Source organism: Telmatherina bonti (genome assembly GCF_933228915.1).
Source record: "Telmatherina bonti genome assembly, chromosome: 6".
NCBI classification, from domain to species: Eukaryota; Metazoa; Chordata; class Actinopteri; order Atheriniformes; family Telmatherinidae; genus Telmatherina; species Telmatherina bonti.
In genome coordinates, this window is record NC_136624.1 from 19,936,145 (window position 1) to 19,957,109 (window position 20,965).

At 38.3% G+C, this 20,965-nt stretch overlaps 1 protein-coding gene across 1 annotated transcript in view; it reads left to right on the forward strand.

Annotated features, from left to right (window-relative positions):
• Positions 1–20,965, forward strand: part of arhgef10la (Rho guanine nucleotide exchange factor (GEF) 10-like a) — a gene marked incomplete at its 5' end in the record, with an annotated part of 119,178 nt that overhangs the window by 87,167 nt on the left and 11,046 nt on the right. Inside the window, 4 exons of the mRNA XM_079242019.1 lie at positions 5,836–5,922; positions 10,379–10,590; positions 11,296–11,453; positions 14,986–15,128. Of these exons, the coding sequence (XP_079098145.1) occupies positions 5,836–5,922; positions 10,379–10,590; positions 11,296–11,453; positions 14,986–15,128 (600 nt within the window). The remainder of the gene's footprint in view (positions 1–5,835; positions 5,923–10,378; positions 10,591–11,295; positions 11,454–14,985; positions 15,129–20,965) is intronic.

Here is a 20,965-nt window from a genome sequence, read left to right on the forward strand (position 1 = left end):
CCCAACAAAATACCTTGCAGATGGTTCTGTGTAACAAACCATCCGGTACATCCGGTTACAGAAGACTAAAAGATGAATGACAAATTGGTGGGAAGATTTAAAAGATTGACCCAAAGAGTAATGGCCTATTTATGCTTCCTATGTATGTAAATGGGGACGTCATGTGTCGCTGCCTTCTCTTCCATGTCCAAGTCTTTTACACTGCTGTGGTTATTAAGTCAGTTCTTACACTGGTGGGCACTGCTGAGTTTGGACATCACTTCCGTGGTTTGACACCAGTTAGAGGATGTATGTACAGATACACTCACACAGCCTCTCTTCACATGTTCCTGTTCCTGCCATTGATCCCATGTCGATATCATACTCAGGTTATTTTTCTGCGTCTTCTTCCTCAGTTGCTTTTGGTTTGGCCATTTTTCTTTTTTTTTTTTAAGGTTCTTGTGCTTTCTCCCTGGTTTGTTAATTTTGCTGTTTGTGTGTCAGGAATTCAACTCAACACTACCCCTGGGTGGTATTGCACCACTGCGTCAAGATAGCTAACTTGAAATCAAACTAAATTACACATGAAACCAAATGCAGGAGAAAGACAACACTGTCCATCTGTCTGCAGAGCCATCTTCGGCATCAACCATAAATTGGCATGAAGTCTTGTGGACTTTGTATATTATAAGTAAGGAATGAATTGCAATCTATATTGTGCATATATTTATATATATATATATATATATATATATATATATATATATATATATATATATATATATATATATATATATATATATATATATACATAGACACATACATACATATATAAGGAATGACGTAGATTCCTTGCAAAGCATGTAGAAGCTTATTGCGCAAGCCAAATTTCTTCGACAGATGTTTGAATGTGTTGTATGTTAACATAATAGGGTGATTTCAAAAGACACTTAAAAAAAAAAAACTATTAAAAATCACATTGTATTATTGAATTATCAGCAACGAAGACATATCACTCTTCATCAGTGCCTTTAGTCTTGATAACCTATATAACAACTTTGCAAACTATCTTTTCATGATAGTAGCTTGTTAAGCTTGTATTACCTATATCAGAGGTTAGGATGTAAGTAGTTTCAGGTTGACTGGTGATTCACTCTGTGGTCGTCCAGTCTGTAGCCTCAGGCAGTGGGGTTGCAGAGAGGAGGGTGCGGCGGCACCAGTCAATTACCAGTTAATAAACAGTGGAAGTTTTCTATTAGTGCTTGTTAGTGCGTGTAAAAGATTGTTGGTATGTGGAATTGGGGGAAGGCTCTGTGACTATGGAATTAGAAAAAAAACCTACAGGCATAATTTCCTTCCTTGGGTCTAATATATAGCATCCAGCTCTCTGAATGCTTGCCATTTATTGAGATAATATATTTTTTATTAGATTTTCAGCTGGTTGTGCTGCACAATATAAAGCACTTGCAAACATATTTTCTTTGTCTTTAGAAGAGTCCAGAAATATGTGGTCAGGAGTTTCATGTAAGGCACTATTTCATAAGTGACTGCAAAGCATTCTTTCCAATAAAGCAAATATATTACATAAGTGTGGTGGAGGCCAAACAGTGCAGTTCTGGCTGCAGTGTCTTATCATCACATGCATTATGGTCCCCTGGTGAATATGTTGCTTTTTGGTAAGCAGTTGTCACGAATCTTGTGTGGTAAATCCTCCACACATCAAAAAGCTGATTTTACAATGCTTACAAAGGAAAAATGCTGTAAGGAAAAACACTGCACCTTGGTAGCCTTGGGAAGTGAAATAACAATAATTGGATTTGGGGACGTTGTCTTTACCAAGGGGACATTACTCTGACAGTCTGACAGCCAAAAACATGAATCATTAAAACCCTTCCCTGTCAGATCAGACCACTACCAATAACAATCACTGCATGTTGTTGCTGACATGAGCCAAGAGACATAACAGTGTGCATTTCGACAAAACATCTTCCCAGCACATGCAGGGGAGTTTCAGTAAGGGCTCCCATCCTTTCTGTCCAACAGGAATGTAAGTTAATTTTCTGATTTAAATTAGTTTTCTTGAAAAACAATAGATGTTTCTGTGCTAACCACACCTACCTGGAACCGGCATATGGGCTGGCACCCTCTTGAGTTGATGGGTGGGGCGGACTCTCTGTCGACCATTGGGTCATTGGTACCCAGCAGCTGGGAGGCCGCCCTCTCATCACATCAACAAATCTCACCCTAATTAGTTCACCTGCCCATTTCCTCCCCTTTTCTCCCCCTTTTTCCTGAAGTCCTCCATCAAACCCCACTCAACTGGCTTACAGATTCACCTTCCTCTCATCTTGCACCCACATAAGGGGGGGGTGGGGGTGGGGGGGGCATCTTCAGTCTCCAAGCTTCACACCTACATCTCTCTACATATGCACACAGACTGTTCTATAAATGAGACTCACAATAGACTTTGAAAAACCTTGGAGGTCATTGATTTTTAAATGGGCCTTCACTGATACTGTATTAGCATTGGGCTTGTCAGTGATATGGATGTTGCTGTAGGCTCACATTTCCTTTGTGCCTGTCAATATAATTTGCACATTCACAGGTGGAAATGATCTCACAAGCTTTGTTGTTATGCTCACCCGTGCTCCTTGTTATTGGCTGTTTAAAGAAGCTCAATATGTGGACCACTAGTTTATTGCATCGATCATGGCAGTTGTTTGTGTTTTAATGGGAACAGAATCTGTTCCTGCCTCCGTGTTCTTTGATATTTCATGCCTTGCCAAGCATTTTGTTTTTGTACAAAAGGCTGCTTCATGTAACAAGTGGAAGTTTGAAGTTAAATTGATTATGTGTCTCTTGAAAATGATTGCATAACTGGCTGCATTGAATAATTGTCCTATATGGAAAGAGGTTAATGATTTTTAGCATTCTGCACGACAGTATCATTAAGAAATAGTTAATTAGTATGAGACTATTCTGAAACTTGATTTAGTCTTTTCTCCAGTGTTTATTATTCAAAAGTTATAAAAATGGCATAAAAATGTTGAAATAGTGATCATCACTTTAAGAGACAAGCCTGTTTATTTACACAGCTACTCTTTATCAATCTGTCTTTAAATACCATAAAGTAGGGCTGCGCAATATATAGAAATCCTTCTGTTATTACAATATCAACAACTATGATATCAGTAGTGTATGATGAGACACCTGAAACACTGACAATTAGCAGAATATGACAATATCCATTTTTACTTTGCAAGTAACATTGTTATTGCAAGAGTGAATATTTATTATCCCCCCCTTTCTTAATGTCTTGCAGTGGTAATATGAAGTCATTCATATTATATCTCTAACATAAACAGATCCCACTAGAATTGTCAAATCACCACCGCAGTGCACTAACATACAAAGCTCTCTGGCCCTGAGAAGATTGGCCGACAATGCTTGCTAGTCTCAGGTGACTGATAAAATCTATCCACCAGCAAATTGTCAGCACAATGCACCATAGTGTTTCAATCCCTCTGGTCCTGCCACAGCTTTCTTTCTTTTAACCACAGGCCTTTTCCATATGGAAGGCGTTTACGGCTGCTGGTTAATTACCTATCAAAAAACATTTCACAGCTCTTGATGGGGGGAAGAGGGGAAAGGAAGACGAAGTGCAATGATAGAAGAAAAAGGGGAGGTGAAAAAAAAAAGCGTGAATGATGGGAAAGAGAAATGAGAAGTGAGAGATTGATAGAGAGGAAGAGCCATGCATCTGTGGAATGAATTTGAATAGATGGGGACAGACACAAAGGGAGTGGAGGAATAGCTTTCCAGTGCAGATGAGGAGATCTGTGATCTGGTCAGTTTCTTTTATTTTTTTAAATTTATTTTTAGTGTTTACAAACACTTCCAACAAGATAGAAAAAGAGGGTGGGTTTTTGTCAAGGTTGTAAATTACCCGTGATTGATGCTTGCCGCCACAAAGGACGACAGTTAAAGGCGTGATGCTCTCCTTACTCTCACTTACTCTTCACCTTCTCAAACACACAAACTCACCTGAATCTAACCCCCATCATCACAACAATACACAATTAGTAGTTCTGTTTTCCACATGGCCTGCTATGTTTCAAAGTAAGCATCTCTCATGTTTGTTTGAAAAGAATGGCATTTGATATTATATATTATTCATAGCCTACATATTGAAAATGTCAAGTTCAGTCAGTCTTTTAACAAAAAAAAAACCCTAATCTGTCGTATGAATAAGCTTGAATGACTTGGTTTACCTTTTAGTTAGGTGTTAGCTTTATGTTATTTTTTATAATAGTGATTACAACTGTTTACCTCAGCGAGTTATGGTAATCTCAGATTTACTATCTTTTTGGGTCAAGCCAAAATGGAAAAAACATTCTCAGAAAGCAAATATGATGCCATTTGTCTAAACCTAGAAATTTGATGAAGGAATTTTAAATAATGCTAATGCAACTATTTTCTGTTAACATGCAGACTAACAACAAAGCCTTAAAACAATTACTGTCCAATTATGTCAGACTTGTCAAATTTACAGTCCATGTTTTATGGGTGGGCAGTTTTTGTGGGACTTTTGAGAGTAAACAACAAGGCCAGTCCGATATATAATGGGAAAAAGCATAATAAACCTTTTAAAGTCCCATACCCTTGAAAGTACAGATATATTAAAAAAAAAAAAAAAAATCACAGAATGCAAACTCTAAGTGTGTAGAAACCATCATGATACAACAACTAGTTACTCAGTCACCAAAGGTCCAACTTCTCATTATCTGTTTAAACTTGTTTCCTTCAGCTTGACTTATAATAATTTTATTATATATAAATATATAATTTATAATAATTTTCCACAACTTTTTATAAACAAGTATTGTGAATTATTACTGAATGTCACAGCTCAACATTTGTGACCAAGACATACATGTAGATGCATCTTTGCTCATCCCTCAGGCAAAGCGGTTGGTCTGTAAGAATAGTATTGTTTGCTAACATAAAGTCTAAGTTTGAACTCATTGGACCAACGTGCCCTTCACAACACGGTAGCCAGACCATCATACTGCGGTCATGATGGTGGACAGGACAGGACAAGTTTTAAAAAAAACAAAAAAAAAAAAAAACTCACTGGACCAAATTTGCAGAGAGGTGTGATCATTTGAATTCAGCCAATGGGAGCAGATGGAGTCTTGCAGCTTCGGCAGAGGGTCAGATTCAGTTTGGGTTTCAGTTGCAATACCAGTTTTCATCGGTTTTTGGTTTGTTTGCCTCAGTGGTAAAACTGTTTTTTTTTTTTTTCAAATATCATCTTGTATTTTAGAAATTTTTGAACACAGTAAGTTATATGTTAATGAAAACATTAGCAGAGATACACGTAAAAATCAATTCTTCAACAAGGTATGCATCACTGCCATTTTTCAGGGGTTGTTGATGATTATATGATAAGCTGCATTTTGGTTTGAGATTGTCACATTGTGAATAACTAAAGAGGCCGATTTGTGGGACAGGGGTGTTCCTCAAAGCCATTTTCTCCTAAATTGCCTTAAACCTCCCATCTTACTAATAATTTAACATCAGTAGAGTGTTCCTCTTCAGGAACAGTAAATCCTCTGGTGTATGTTTAAATTTTAACATTTGTGACATCTGCGGTTCAGCAAAAATTCAAACATGGCATTTTAGTTTTGCTTCTTCTTTTTGGGCCCTTTGTCCATTGTGCTACACATGTAACTATTTTTTTTTCCAAAAAAAAAAAAAAAAGCATTAAGGCAGCAATGTTTTTTTAAACAAATGCAGTATTAGAACAATACATATTTAATAAGGATTTGCTTGTCTGTTTGTTTTCCCTTAAAGCTGGAAACTGCCCTTCACAATCCTGTTCACTGTGCACTGTTGGGCTTCTCTGCAGCAAGTACTTCCTTACCTCAAGGCTATCTCTGGGTAAGTTACATCATACAGCCATCTTGATATGTCCACACGCCCACACATTCAAGTAAATGTCAACCAAGGCAAACCGAGGGAGAGGAATTCATCTCCGATGGTTAGTGATAATTATAGCCTTTAACACGATTTAAATAACTATTCAAATGTTATGTTCTCCATTCGAGAGAACATAAAATGCATCTCAAAGCTAAGCTTAGAACAAATTTTCTGCTGGAAACTGAGAATTAATTCAGTACAAGTGTTGCTAACAAGTTATTTCTATGCAGTGTTTTATGAGTGGAGCAAATTGCTCTGCTAGACTATCACATCACTAACCCTGAACTTGTGGGAATTTAGCTGGATGTTGAAAGAGGGAAAAATTTCGTGGGAAAAAAATGATGAGAGAATTTCCTCTGAATCTGCAAGTTTCAAGTTTGTTCCCTCGCCTCTTTGGAGAGGCTGAGTAATTCATCAGGTGCACCTTTTTCAGCCTAAAAAGGTGGTACAATCAAGTACAGGCCCTCCAAGACAGAGAGTATGGCCCAGTGTCTCAGACTTAATTGCATTTGTGGCGCTATTCTGAAGAAGACTTGATATTCACTCAGATGAGGAAAAAGAGATATGGTAGCATTAGCATTTAGAGCCTTGTGATACCAGCTTTTCAATAGCATAGGCTTTCAACTTTTGTTAAGGCTCTGTGCGCTGCAGGTAATTTAAGTGCAGAGCCTTGTTCCCCCCCACCATATCATATGGAAAATAAAAAAAAAAGTAGGGAGTAGTCAAGTGAAGTAAGGGGACATTAGACTTAAGCATGAAGAGTTTTTATTCATTCATACTTGCTTTCACAATGATCACCAATATTTGCTTTAGTTGCTAATGTTGTAATGATACTAGCTGCCTTTCATAGCATATCATTAATCTAAAAAAAAAAAAATCTCAATTATTTGGCAACAAGTTTAAGACATGGTTCAAGTCCCAAGCTAATATTTGCAGCATTTCGCTAAAAGGGTGACTTGCACAACTTTAGTATTCACATCTTTGGCTGCAAGTTAACTTTCAGGTATTGCAGCCTGTTGGAAAGTGTTTTCTGGGGATGGATGAGTAGCTTTGAACAAGCATTCAGATACGGATGAAAGTTTGAAAAGACTTGATACATAAAACACTGCTTTAGGTTGGAGCTGTGTAGATTTAGTCTGAGTGAAATTAGAAAGGTCTGTTCAGTAATAAAGTCAGTTGTGTTAAAGTTACCTGGCAGACATAGTTTATATTAACAAATCTGAACACTGACCTTAAACTAAAAAAGAATGAAATTTGAAGGTTTTTTTTCTCTCCATGTAAAATTGTAATCCTAGAGTTTCCTTTTACCTAAAAATGTGTGTTACCAAGGCCTTATGAGGTGTTTGAGAATTTACCTGCACAGAGTTGATAGTTTCTGGTTTTACATTTCCAAATAAAACTTATACCAGGTAAGTAACTCAATAAAAAAATCATGCCTTAATATATATAGCACCTTTTCTAGCACAATTGCAGCTCAAGCTGCTGCAGAAAATAAGCAAAACAATTCATATTACAATGGTTTAAAACAGTGAACAGCAAAAGTAATCACTTCAGATAAAACCGTTTGTAAATGTAGTAAAACAACATAAATAGATATAAATATATTTAAAAGAAAATAAAGGTCAGTAAGGTCAAGCCAATATTTTATAAAGCTGTCGTGGGTTAAATTCAGAATCATAGCAAATGAAGATGTCCAAGATTTACTGAGGTAGAGCTTTGATCAGTAGATATTAAAAGTGTATATTTTGACAGAAATATAAATGTTTTTGGAGCCTGAAGATAATCAGGCTGGATGGTGTCTTTTGTCCCTTATGAGTCATAATACCAGAGTAACAACACTGTCTGCAGATTATTGTATGATGTCTTGCATATGCGCCTGTCCCTGTTTGCACCTCCCCGCCAACACATTTTCTTAACAGCTACAATGCAATCTGCAGTGGTCATCCTTCCGGAATATATAAAGTTTCTACAGCGACAGTAAAAGTTACTGCTATTCTGTAACCTGGAGATGTCTGTATGTACCAACCCAAGGGCTTTCAATCATGTATGTTCAAAGATTCTTTCATGAAAATAGTAGAGGAGCTTTTTGTTACTTGAACCAAGCTGCTTTACTCTGCAGGGCTTCTTTTAAAAAAGGACTGAAACCTCTGTGCAAATATAACCTGTTTCTTGAGCACAAGACGAATCTGTTCTCAATCAGGACAGTGATTGTTACATTCAGTACTTTTACAAAATATTACAAAGTGCAGACAAGACAAGACCAAGTGCTTTCCTTAAAAAAAAAAAAAAAAAAAAAGTTAAGGCCTGTGGTTCCAGTACGAATAATTAGTGGCTGAGTATTCCCGCCCCCAGTTGCTTCTACCTCCCTGGCAGGCTTGTCAAATGAGGGATGACACTAATCATGTTAAAGTGAGATGGGCTGTAGGGATTTCTGCATGCTTTGATCAGAGTAATGACATTGTGTCTAATCAGCCTGATACTGCAGTGTTTTCTTGGGTTGCCTTCACCTTCCCTGCCCCACTTTTCCTAACTTCCAACATCTAATTTTTGATAAACTCCTCAACTCTGTCTTAAAGCTGCTTTTTTGTCTACACAGTTCTTTGAAAGTGTCAGTGATGTGCAGCTTAACATGCACCAATCTGAGGATAAATAGAAAATCTGGTGACCCTTGGTTTTTGGACTTTGAATGTATTAATGCATCTTAATGGAGTGTATTAACATGGGTGTTTTAGCACATTTCCTCATTTCATTCAGAGAAATCCAATTAGTGTTGGCAGAGCACTCAATGTTGTGGAAGTTTTTGCTTCTGTCAGGCAAAGAATCTGTCCAGGGGACAATTGCATATATCTGTTTCTTCAAGGAGGTAGCCATGATTTAGTCAGGACACAGCATTTTCAATGGATATGTAGACTTCAGAGTGTTTTGTTGGCAGAGATAGTGACCATTGTGGCATGTGGAAGAACAAATGGACATGTGAAGTGAAGGTTTAAATTGTGCAGCAGTCTGGGTGAGTAGGGCCTGCCTCTGGCTCTCATTCCTCATTCACTTGCAGCTTTGCTTTTTTTGGGATGGGGGGGGGGGCGTGCTCCTCACTGTAAGATAAGTCCTCCCTATCGTCCTCCTTGTGAAAAAGATCATTATTTGTTCTGGCTCATTCTCAAGAGCCTGAAGGATCACTCCTGTCCAGATTCTGTGTGCTGATACAAATCAAACAAATGATTGCATGCAAATAAGGCTGAGCATGTAGGAGAAGAGCTAAAGACTATATTTAGCCCATGTCACATTCACACAATGTGATTCATACAGAGAATAAATCTTTGCTGTTTTACAGCAAGCAGCTGCACTTTTTTTTTCCCAGGAAAGACATTGTATTTTTTCTGAACCTTCACACGGGCCTCATGCAGCTGTAATGAATGGAATTATATTGAAAACCCATGGCGGCATGTTAATTGTTTGGCAATGAAAGCAATAGCACCTTAATTGTAATTTCATCATGATAGGTTGTTGGCCTCCTGCTTTCTTATTTGTCTCAGTATTAGCTTTGGCAGGCTTACACAAAGGCCATGGTCACTGGTACATGGAAGGTCAAGCCTCCATTGAGGCAGACGCCCAACATGTGGGGTGTGAATTGTCTAGAGACATCTTTGATTGGTAAACCTTTTTTTTTTTTGATCATCCAGGATTATCTCGCTGCCTTTTTAGAAAGGCAGAAGCGTCTCCAAGCATTGATTGGGAGAAACCCACTCTAATGTAAGCCACTGAACCCCACCCCAGTTGTCTACAAACCTTCTTTTATGTTTGTATCTGCTTCTTTACTGCTGCTGAAGTGTTCAACATGACCTTGGATATGTTAATAGTACGTGTCAGTTTAATTAATTGAAAATTATTTCTTTTCTGTTTTGTCATTAACTGTCTTAAGCACTAGATCAGACACTTGTTCCCATGGGAACAGAAAAAAAAATCACTGTAAGGCAACTCAAAGCTTTGCGTAAACTTACGAGAGCCTCTCATTTCCTCAGTGATGAAAAGATCGCAGAAGTTTTAATAATTGTTTGATGTTCTAGAGATGACATTGTGAATCCATTACATAAAGTGGTATTAAAAGAAAGTGTGTGCTGATAAAAAATGACAAGCTCTGAAAGGATTACCGATCTAAACGTTTTTCATACCTGCTTTGCTTCCACACAGACGAAGTTGGACCAGGTACACATTATTCTCCGTCCTTCACATATGATTAAGACAGAGTGCACGCAATTCAAGGATGAACAGAGGAAGACTGGCCTGTTTCTGCTTTCTGCTTGTTCCTTTTTTCAGATTCTGCATTGTAGTTTATTTCCCATGCCATTCGGATTCAGCCTACCGCTACATCTTGACATGAGATCTCTTTTTTTCAATCAAGGTTTTTTGTTCCTTGCAGGTGGCTGGTGGAGAAGGTTCTCAAGGTCACATAGAGATATTTTCCCTCAACAGGCCCACACCAAGGGCTGTAAAAAGTCTGCAGGTGGGCTCTGCTGTCCGATGTCTGGAGTATGTGCTGGCACCTTCTCCAACCGAGGAAGGCGAGGCAGGAGCTCATAAGGCTGCCTCTGGGATCGGTACCAACATTTGTGTTGGATTGGATGATGGCCGGTGAGATTTTTATCTAAAGAACCATACAACCCTCAATGTACTCTATGTCAAATAAAACCTGCTTTGTCTTTTGTGGGATTTCAGCTGTATAAATTTGCTTGTCAATATCGCATTAAAACGAAAAGTCAGAGTTGATACCCCACCAAAGCACTGGTGTGGCTACTGGTGTGAAGATCACTGATTCATTTTTTAATCCAATAAATCTTGTGATTCCCACACAGAAAGATTAGAGGGTTTTGAGGATGAATTTCATCTCTTCTGACACAGTGTAAATTGTTTAGATTTTCAGTCAGAGAGCATTCCTAAATGAAATCAGACATTAAATGTAACATGACAGATAACAGTATGTTTCTGTAAAAGTATCTGCTCAGGAATAAAGACAAAGAACCTATCATAAAATGATTAGAAGTACACAAAGAGAGAAAAACAGTTCAGCATTTTGGAATACTGAATCCCGGCAGCTCAGATACTGCTTAACATATTCCTCTCAAAACAAAGCATTAAGCGATATGCATTTGTCATCCTGAAGAAGACAATAAGATGCACCAAGGTTCAGATGCCATTTCTAACATGCAAAAGACCAAGTGGTTCCTCATACGTAATGCTTTGTGTACTGTTAAATCAAACTGCATGAAAACAAGGCACTCTGTCATTTCAAATGACACTCATTTATCATGTTGGCTTGTGCCACTGTTGTTCTTCCAGCATTCTGGTCTACGGTAGCGTGGACACTGCAGCACAATGTCTGCTGACCCTCCACAACCCAGAGGGCTGCCCTGTGCTATGCCTGAAGCACTCCCCTCACTTCCTGTTTGCAGGCCTGCGGAATGGGACCGTGATGGTTTATGGAAGAAATAATAGTGGTGAGGTGCTCTCCTGGTTGCTCAGTTTCCAGACTGATAGCTGTGTTTTATTGACTGTCAGTGGGGACTACTACTTCCTTCTAGTAGTGTGTGGTCTGTGGGGAAAAAAAAGAAAAAAAGTTGTGCCATTGTTTTAAATTGTTTCTGTGCTTATGCAACTTAGTGAATGCTCACAAGTTAGTTAATACTGACACTGTCCGCTGATTGGAACTCTATGTATGTGCACCCGATGTCTCCCGAGTTGGTATGTAGTGGTAGAAAATACCTGGCTGCAGGCTCACAGATGGCGGGATGATGGTGAAGACATAAATAAACTTTTAATGCAGAATGCAGGTGGTCCAGAAATCCAGAACAAGACCAGCATGAGAAAGAAGTACACACAATGACTAACAATGACCAGGATTTAATGCTGATCCAGGCGCACCAAGTAGTACATAAACTGCCGGAGGTGTTCAGGTTCACAAAGCAGGTGTGTGGCAATCAGTAAGTGGAACCTGGTGCAACAAGGGCAGAAAGTAAAGCCCAACAGATGGCACCATAGTTTAAAAGTAAAATCTTAAATAATGCTAAAATAGCAAATTACTGGAAATGCCAATATCACAAACTAAAACAAGAAACAAACTCCTAGATGATTCAGTGAGTATTATTGTATATTGTTTGTTTTTTTGTTTTTTTCGCCAGCCAGTACAAACCCATTCTGACAGGTAATAAACATTAATATTAAGACAAATGACACTTCTCTTAGCTATATTGGTTATTTACGGATATGAGGTCATTTGAAGTTTTGTTTTTTTATTTCTTTTGTCCTTGTGACTTCTGTTGATGTGTGCTCATGGTTGTATAACAGATTCCTAATTGATGCTTTTTGTCAACAGGGTGTTTTTGCCACCTTGAAATAATGAGTATAAATGGGTTTTATGTGTTCTTGCTTTATAAATAATTTCCAAATTCATTTAACCTATTAGTATTAGTGTCATGCACAATAATATAGTTTTTGAGAACACCAATTTCAGCAACTAATCCTTTATTTTTGGTATTTCAAACAATTGCCCTAGAATCACCTGCCCCATTCCACGTTACTTTCCATTCTCAGTGATTTTCACACATGCCTTAAGTATGAAAACAACACTTTGCCATGCGGTAGATGGCATGCCATGTTTAGTCAGGCATTGCACTAGGCCAAGGGGCTTAACACCATCTCAGCAGAGGTTTGCAGTCTTTGCAGCCAGCAGGAGCACAATAGCTCTATCAGTGGGTTCCTTTTACCTGGCCAAAGTATGTCAGCGTGTCTGCCTGCATCCGGTGCTCCTCTCTCCTCCCAAGCTGAGAGGATGATTAATTACACCAAGCTGCTGCATGCTGATTATATATTACTATTCATGCTTTTCGATATACATTTTTTTCAAATATATATATATATATATAAAAAGAAAAGAGCAGGTGAAAAGTTCTCAAGGGTGTCAGAGGATGTTTTTGGGATTTGGCACGTTTGTTAAAGATTCATGATGAAAATGCTACTGTCTAAAGCAGGTCTGCAAAATACAGAAGCTTTAGCTGAGACAGAAAGCATTTTATGCATGCTTTGCAGTGGTGGTTGGTGGCTTTGTGATAAGTGGGCTTCAACTATCCTCATAGCTATATAAGCATCAAACCTTGTGGTGGCTTGCGGTAAAAATACTTTACAAGATAAGGCAGAAAAATTTAGCTTGGTGCGACATGCGCGGCCCCGGTGTCAAAAGAGGGGGAGGCACAGCCATGGCCTCAGTTAGTGCGTGGGGCCTAGGAGACATTTCATAAAAGTGAATGTTAAAAAGTTGGACAAGTAACCTTTAGAACAAGCCAAACAATTAACCTGTGGAAGTCAGGAGGCACTATTACGCTATTCTCCTATGAAAGGCAAAAATAAATAACTCAAAAAGTTAATTAAAAGGCCTGATGCACTTCTTTCTCTGATTTTGCTTCATTTATGCATAGCAAAGGAATTGCTTTTTGCAGTTCGCTTTATACTGTGATTTTATAGCAGCTGAAATGTGCGTCATTAAAATGAAAACAAAACGGTTCACTTCAATTTCACATCAATGAAGCAAAAGAATAGGACAGGACACTGGGAGCCAAGGTTTACTTTCACAAAGGGAAAGAAAGCGGTGATATAACGTTGGGAAAATGCAGATAAGTGTATACCACACTTAGTAGGAAAGATGGCGAGGGTGTAAACACTGCTGCACAGTGTGTGGTAGTTCAAACTGAACCCCACATTTTTTTATTTCACTACATTGCCTAACATGGTCATTTGCTCTCATTAAAGAGGAAACCAGAAAAGCTTTCTAAGAGCACAGACTGCTGACTAGCTGCTCATTTGAATTGTGATAAATCCTTTAAAAAATGACTGAGTCCACAATTTCATCCAGATTTCTGGGATCTAAGTTAGCCTAAGACCCATTGTCAGAAAAAAAAAATCTACCCAGTAGATTTAGTATAAAGTTGCAGACAGACAGATAAACGCAGGCATAAAGGTAACCTTCGTGGCGGATGTATCCACCCTGCACCATCTCCACTTCAGCTAAAGACTATTCAGTAGTTACATAAACGTAGCACAGAAAACACCTCTTCCCCCAGAAGAATACCAGTTAGTGTTGTATATACATCACTGGGAAGCTTAGTTATTGAACTTTACATCAAGGTGCAACTTTTAAGGGTCATGCTTTTATGCAATGAGCAACACAGTTAAATGTGTGGAAAGTTCAAAGAAAATTCCTCTCGTTTTAAGATTCATACGCTGTCACGTATGTTCCATTCACAAATGTATAACAGGCATTGTACCTCCAGAGTTTTGGAGAGGAGAGGATGGAATGGCCTGCCATGGATCCAGACCTTAACCCTAAAGTGATCCTCTTGGGCATGCCGTGTGACCAACACAACCATACTAAATGACCTTCAACAACTCCTGGTTGAGAAATGGGGTGCAATCCAACACCAACGTGTTACCAGCATGAGGAGGTGTCAAGCTGTTCTTGCTGTGTGTGGATCTTCCACATGTAAATAGACTGAATTGTGAAAAGGTCCAAAATGTGGAGGTTTTTTTTGGTTTCCTCTTTAATGAGAGCAAATGTTGTTTTGTTTTTTTTATCATTTTACTGTGGAAAAGTGCAGTTACTGAACCCACCAAATGACGAAAACAAGAGTAAATACCAACAGGAGAATCTTGTAGAAGATTTTGGCACATCTTTGAGAGCACTACTTACTAAGTCAGTTGTATTGCTCATTCCACAGAAACAGGATCCTTACAAGTGACACCATATTACAAAAGTGATTAATCAAGCTTTTCAGTAATAAAAAATAAAACACTAGTTGTTACTATTAAAGGGGAGAAATAATCATCCAAACAGGTTTTATAACAAGTTTATATACAAATGAATTTGCCTCCCTGTGAGTGGTTCAGGGTCTGAACCAGCTGTGATAAGCAACTTTTTCTTCAGTTTTTTTTCTCATTCTACAGTTGATGCAGTTTAGAAAAATGAATTTCTTCTTCCAGATGATCTTTGGGACCCTGACTCCAGCAGGTGTGTAAGTTTGGGGTCAGAAGCAGTCCGGACTTTGCTGGTACTCGATGAAACAGTATGGGCAAGCTGTGGGAACTCTGTCACTGTTCTGGAAATCTCCAGCCACACAACTCAGGTAAATGACTAAGTTGTTGCAGAGTGCAGAAAGTTGAAGTTTACAGAAAGATCAAATGAAATAAAGGAAAAAAGATGTGCTTTCAGTCTCAGCATATTCTCAGGAGTATGCATTATTGATATGAATAACCTCCCTTAAGGGCGGAAATACCGAAGAAAAGAATTGAGAAAAGAATACTATATGATTGTAACAGTCAGACAGACACTGTTCTGATGAACATTGAAATCAGCAGCTTTAGAGATGGTGGAGAGCCACAAAAAGAGAGAGGGAATGGAAGCGTGACTATTGATAGTTTATGACAGCGATGTGGCCCAAAATAAAACTACAAATGCATTCATCTTACATACTATCAACTATTTTTGCTTGAAAATGATAAATGTATGCCTTTAATTTATAAATGTATGTAACTCTGAACATTTACTCATTAATTATATTTTAATTACACTTATTCATTAGATTGCAATATGAAAAACAAGTTCCCACAGAGCAGACAGTGTAAGATGGGCCTGTCACAAAAGCAATGCATACCTAGTTACTCTTACACTGACGCGAGATAAGAGTTAGTAATAATGTAAGGTTTACATACAACTTTTTACTGCTTTCCAACTCTAAGAAGTTTTGAAAAGTAAAGTTTGTTGTTATGAAACTCCATCATCTGGAAGTTATTTAGAGGATCGTTGTTGCTCGGTAATTCACAGGTGGAAAAATCCCACCACAGTCCTGTACTCATAATATGTCCTCTGGTGGGCCAGGGTTACATTTAACGCTTTTTAAAACTAATCCCAAAGTGTAATTAACCTAAAATGTTTAAACTTAGTTAAATTAGCATACGCAGATGTTGTCATTTTATACTTACAGTATAATTGAATTTACAGAATTGTTGGGAAATTGTGAACTTTTGAAAGGGTAAAAAGGAATAAGGTCAGAAAATGATTTAACAGCTCTTCCATTTGCAGGATTCACAGGAGATGCCATCTTACCAAAGGTTAATGGATAAAAAAAAAATGTCATAGTGTGTTTTTTGTGTTGCTTATGAGGATTTTTTTCCCCTTTAGAATCAGAGAGAGCAGGTATTCTAATCTGTGTTGTTATTGAGATGTACTGCTTTGAACTGCAACATGGACAACAAATCAGACCCCCAGGTTCACGCAATGTGTGCTAAATCATTCATACACAAATGTACAACATTTTGTGAGCTCTGAGTGATGCGGGAGTGTGCACTATTATCCCCTAAAAATCATCCTGGCTCTTGTCTGTGTCATGCTTTCCATTTTTGTGTAGTCATCCCCCAAGGTGTTTTTCTATTTGGTATGTCATTACCGGGGTAGAGCAGGGTGACTTCTGCAGCTGAGGTAGACAATAATGAATGACATAAAACAAACTCTTCTGGGTAAGGTAAATACGGCACTTAGTTGCCGAACTGCAGCTGCATTACCATTTAATTATAGCTCCCAGGTGTGAGTTTGCAAAGCTGTATAAATGGGTCGCGCTTTAGCTGAAAAGAAGCATGTACATACAAAAAAAAAAAAAAAAAAAAAAAAAACTCGAGTGAATAAAAATAAAAATTCTAACATCTAAATATACAATGTCGGATTTTACCAAATAAACAAGAACTGTGTGAATCAACACAATATATTTCATTGCATATACGTTTTTCATTTTCAGTGTCGGGTTTTTTGTTTTTTTTTTTAGGAAAAATAGAAGAAAAAAAAACAGACGGAAAAGAACTGAATATAATGCACCACCTTCATTTAACAACATTTTCCGTTTGCTGCAAATGAAGCTTTGTAATAGTTCATGCACGCACTTTATCAAAGTGGAAGTGGATCCCTTTCTGTCCACTCATCCTTGCCTCTGGCCTGTCCCACCTAATTAGCAACCTTTATAAAAAAGCATTCACTTCTCTGCCCACTCTATGCTCGCCATGTGGCGTTTACAAATTTATCTTCCACACCAGCCCATCCTCCTCTTGCATTAGACAATTGGTTTTGCCTTCCTGCTGCCTGCACTCCAACGTAGTTTGTTCAGTCATGTTGTACCGAGGCCTCTACCTCAATGTATTTTCATGTCTAAATGAATGTTAAAGAATAAATCTCCGTCTCTGATCTCAGCGGAAGATATATCACACTTGTGCAGATTGATCGAGGGCACCTCTCAAGCATGTGTAAGGTTAAATCTGGGCCAATACCGAATATAACAACTTTAGATGGACTATATGCAAGGAAGTTTTTATCTAAAAGTCCCCTCTTTGATGCTGTAGCAAATTACAATAAGCAGTAGACAAATCTGCACAAGCGCTGCAGGGACTTCCACTTACTGAGGCTGCTTTGAGATCCACATGATCTGGAGTGAGCTGGGCTTAGAATGTCTCTTTTTATTCGTTAGCGCTTTCCTCCAGAGATGGGTGCTTAAGTAGCTGAATGGCCATGCAGTGGAGGCATAGTTCTGGTTCAGGGTATCTCCCACAGTGCTTAACAGGTCAGCGCTGGTTACCTCTTTGCTAACCTTATCTTACTTACTAATATGACCCAAGAGAGCCGACTTCACAGGATCTGCGGTGCATATCTAGGATACAGACAAGAGGTATTCGACACCTGTTGGAGAAGATATGACTTGGTCTTATAAGACTAAAATGATTTTTTTCCTCCTTGTGAGATTTGTTGTATTTTTTTAATCATTCAACCATGACTTTGTTGGAGAATGTGGTCTGCTCCATTTTATCCCACAGATCATGCAGCCTGCTGCTTTCTGTGAGTCTTAAATTTGAAGTGTTCACAGCCAGCACCTCTGCAACACAGTGTTATTTAAAAATAACCTTTTCAGTTTCTGGAAAAACATGACTTTGCTTCCTATGGAGTCTAAATTGCCATCAGCAGAACCCCAAAGGATCATCATAGCACTGACAAATTTGTTTTGGCTCCCAGCTTTGTATTATTTGATTACATTCATTCCATACCAGTGGGGTACGTGGAAATTACAGCGCTGACAAAAACCTCAGCATTACAGCTTGTATGAGGAAAGGAAAAGAAATGTCAATAAGGGAATGTTATCTGTTTAAAACCTTTTACAAGATATCATCCTTATGATGGATTTATTCAGTAAAAAGCTTACAAAACTCAAAGGGGACATTGCTGGCCCTTTTTGCCATTTGAGACACAGAGGTTACAGCCTCAGGACTTCATGGCGATGTTGTGTTTCTGGAGCAGGAGGGTTCCTGGTTTGAAACCAAACCTGGAGCCTTTCTGTAGAGTTTGCATGTTCTTCCTATGGGGGGTTTTCTGGCCTCCTCGCACATAATGTCACATGTAGAAAATGCATGTTATGTTACTCTGTGATTCTAAATTGACCCTAAGGGTGAGCTCGAGCGGTTGTTTATCTTGTTTGTTTCTGTTTTGGACTGCAATTGACTGGTGGCCGTCTGGGGTGTAGACTGCCTCTTGCCAGAAAGCAACTAGGAAAGACTCCAGCACCCCCTCACAACTCTGAATTGGATTAAGTGGGTATGGAAAATGGATGGATGGGTTTCAGTGGTATAAGAATGAGAAGAAACATAAAACAAAGGCCTTCCCAACACTTGGGAAGAGCAATTTTGGAAACACCTCAGGGGAGTTACTTTGGATGAAAAAGGCCATTCATATCCAAACAAAAAGGGAGAGAACCATGACTGAAATTCTTTTGGTCAGTGGGAGGTAGAAAGTGCATGTTGAGGGGAAATTTGGCAAACTATACTAAAAATTGGCAAAACAGGATCTCTATCTGCAGAGTTTTGGATTTAACCACATAGCAACCAAACTCTTACCTTCTTGTGTATAATATCTTCTTTTGATTTTATTTCAAGCTTGTCTCTGTTTAAAGGCCCCGTTTATATGCAAAACAACAGGAAGATCAACTCAGGAGTCTGTTATGTTTCCCAGTTTGGCAGACAATGGTCTTCTTTAGATAAGAACTGGGATATGGAGGCGTAGTGAAATGACAATTTTGATTTAATTATGACTGTAATTAGGTGTTATTATTACACTTGGCCGTGGTTCTAATGTTGATTATGATTGGATGCTAGCTGTGCTGATCTGATTGCTGAGTATCACAGCTGATATCAGACATTGGCTTGGCAACAATTAAATGCAATGTGGTGACAGAGTTGTTGGTCTAGTACACATATAATTCAACTTTGTTGATAAACATGTGTTGTAATCATTTGGCAGACAGCATATAAAATAACACCGACCTATCAACATAAAATGACACTAGTTGTAGCTTGGTCTGGTACCATGCTTGCTTTTATTTAATAAATAATCAATATAAAGACATCTGAGCCTTGTCTAGAAAGTCTACATTTCCTGATACCAGATGCACCTATTGATCTGGAAAAACAATCACTTAAAAAAATGGAAAGAAAAAGTAATAGATGGTGAAATAAGCCTATCATGGGGTATTGAACCAAAATTTATAAAAGTATTTGGCATTGGTTGTCACTGTCCCCACAGCCCGTTTACAAGTTTAACATAAAAGGTCGTTTAGAAAGATGTGAATGTGCCTTCACTGCCTAGATCAGCTTTGGTAGCTTTCCTGATTTAACGTACAGATTTATTAATAGATCTTGATAAGATCAAGTCTCAAGGCTGAGTGGCAAATTCAATTCAATTCAATTAAATTCAATTGAGCTAAATTAAGGTTTATTTGTATAGCTGTATATGATTTATATAGTAAAGTAACTTGAAAGGACTTTTATGGACACTGTTTATATTATTACAATTCAATGTAGTCTGGTTATAACTAGTTGTATTAATTATATTGAAAGGTGCTGAGGGTCATATGCCAGATTTCATTATATTACTCTAAGACATTAATAAAAATTTAAATAGCTGTATTTTTATGATTAGTAGTTCTGAAAGCATCCCTGCACTGATTGAGTATGATTGGAGGATAAGTGACTTTTGGAAAATAGGCACTTTGCCTGTAACATTATAACAAAATCTGTGCTCATGTTCTCTTTTCCTATTGGCATGAATGAAGTCATTTTTTATGAAGAGGTAGGTCAGTGGTGAACACCATGTGACACAGATACACGTAATGATACCTCAGAGGACCATGTAGTTGAATAGTGTCTTGTACCAGCCATTTATTTCCTTTGTTTTCATTCATCACCCTGGAAGCTTTTCAAAAAAAATATTTCAGCCATATTCTGAGCTGCCTTCTCCAACTAGAGACTCCATTCAACCAATTTGTACCACTTTAGTTAAAAAAAAAAAAAGATAATACTTTCATATCTGCCACTAATCTGGACATATCAGTGAAACGGCAAATATGAAAAAAAAAAAAAAAAAAAAAAGCTGTGTTCTGTTTCAACACGTTCACAGCTGGGATTTTGTAAGACTTCATGCTCAGTAGAACAGATCTCTACAAACTTCAGCAGTTTGGTGAGATCTAATTCGCTCCAATGTAGCAAGACCTTAACAAAGTAGGCCGTAAAGGCTTTGATCAATACTGACTGCCAGGCCTTGTTCTTTCCTCTTCCTTTTGCCGTTTCTTACTTTTCCTACTTTCGCCTATCAGTCAGGTGTCCGGTGGTACTCCTTCGCCCTCAGAGTGGAGATGTGGACTTAACTCTCACTAAAGGACAAAGACACCTTGTCACCCGGTGTAATAAAGGACTAATGAGCTGTTCAGACCAGCTGTAGTGTTTGTGACTCTGGCTCCGCTGTTATTTCCCACTGCTGGGGGTAGACTGTAGGAGGGATGTTGCTGTTAGTGTGACAATGCCAAGCTGAGTGGAAAGAGCACATTACTACTGTCAAGCTTCACTGACTACCTCATCTTTGAAAGCAATGCTGGGTTCA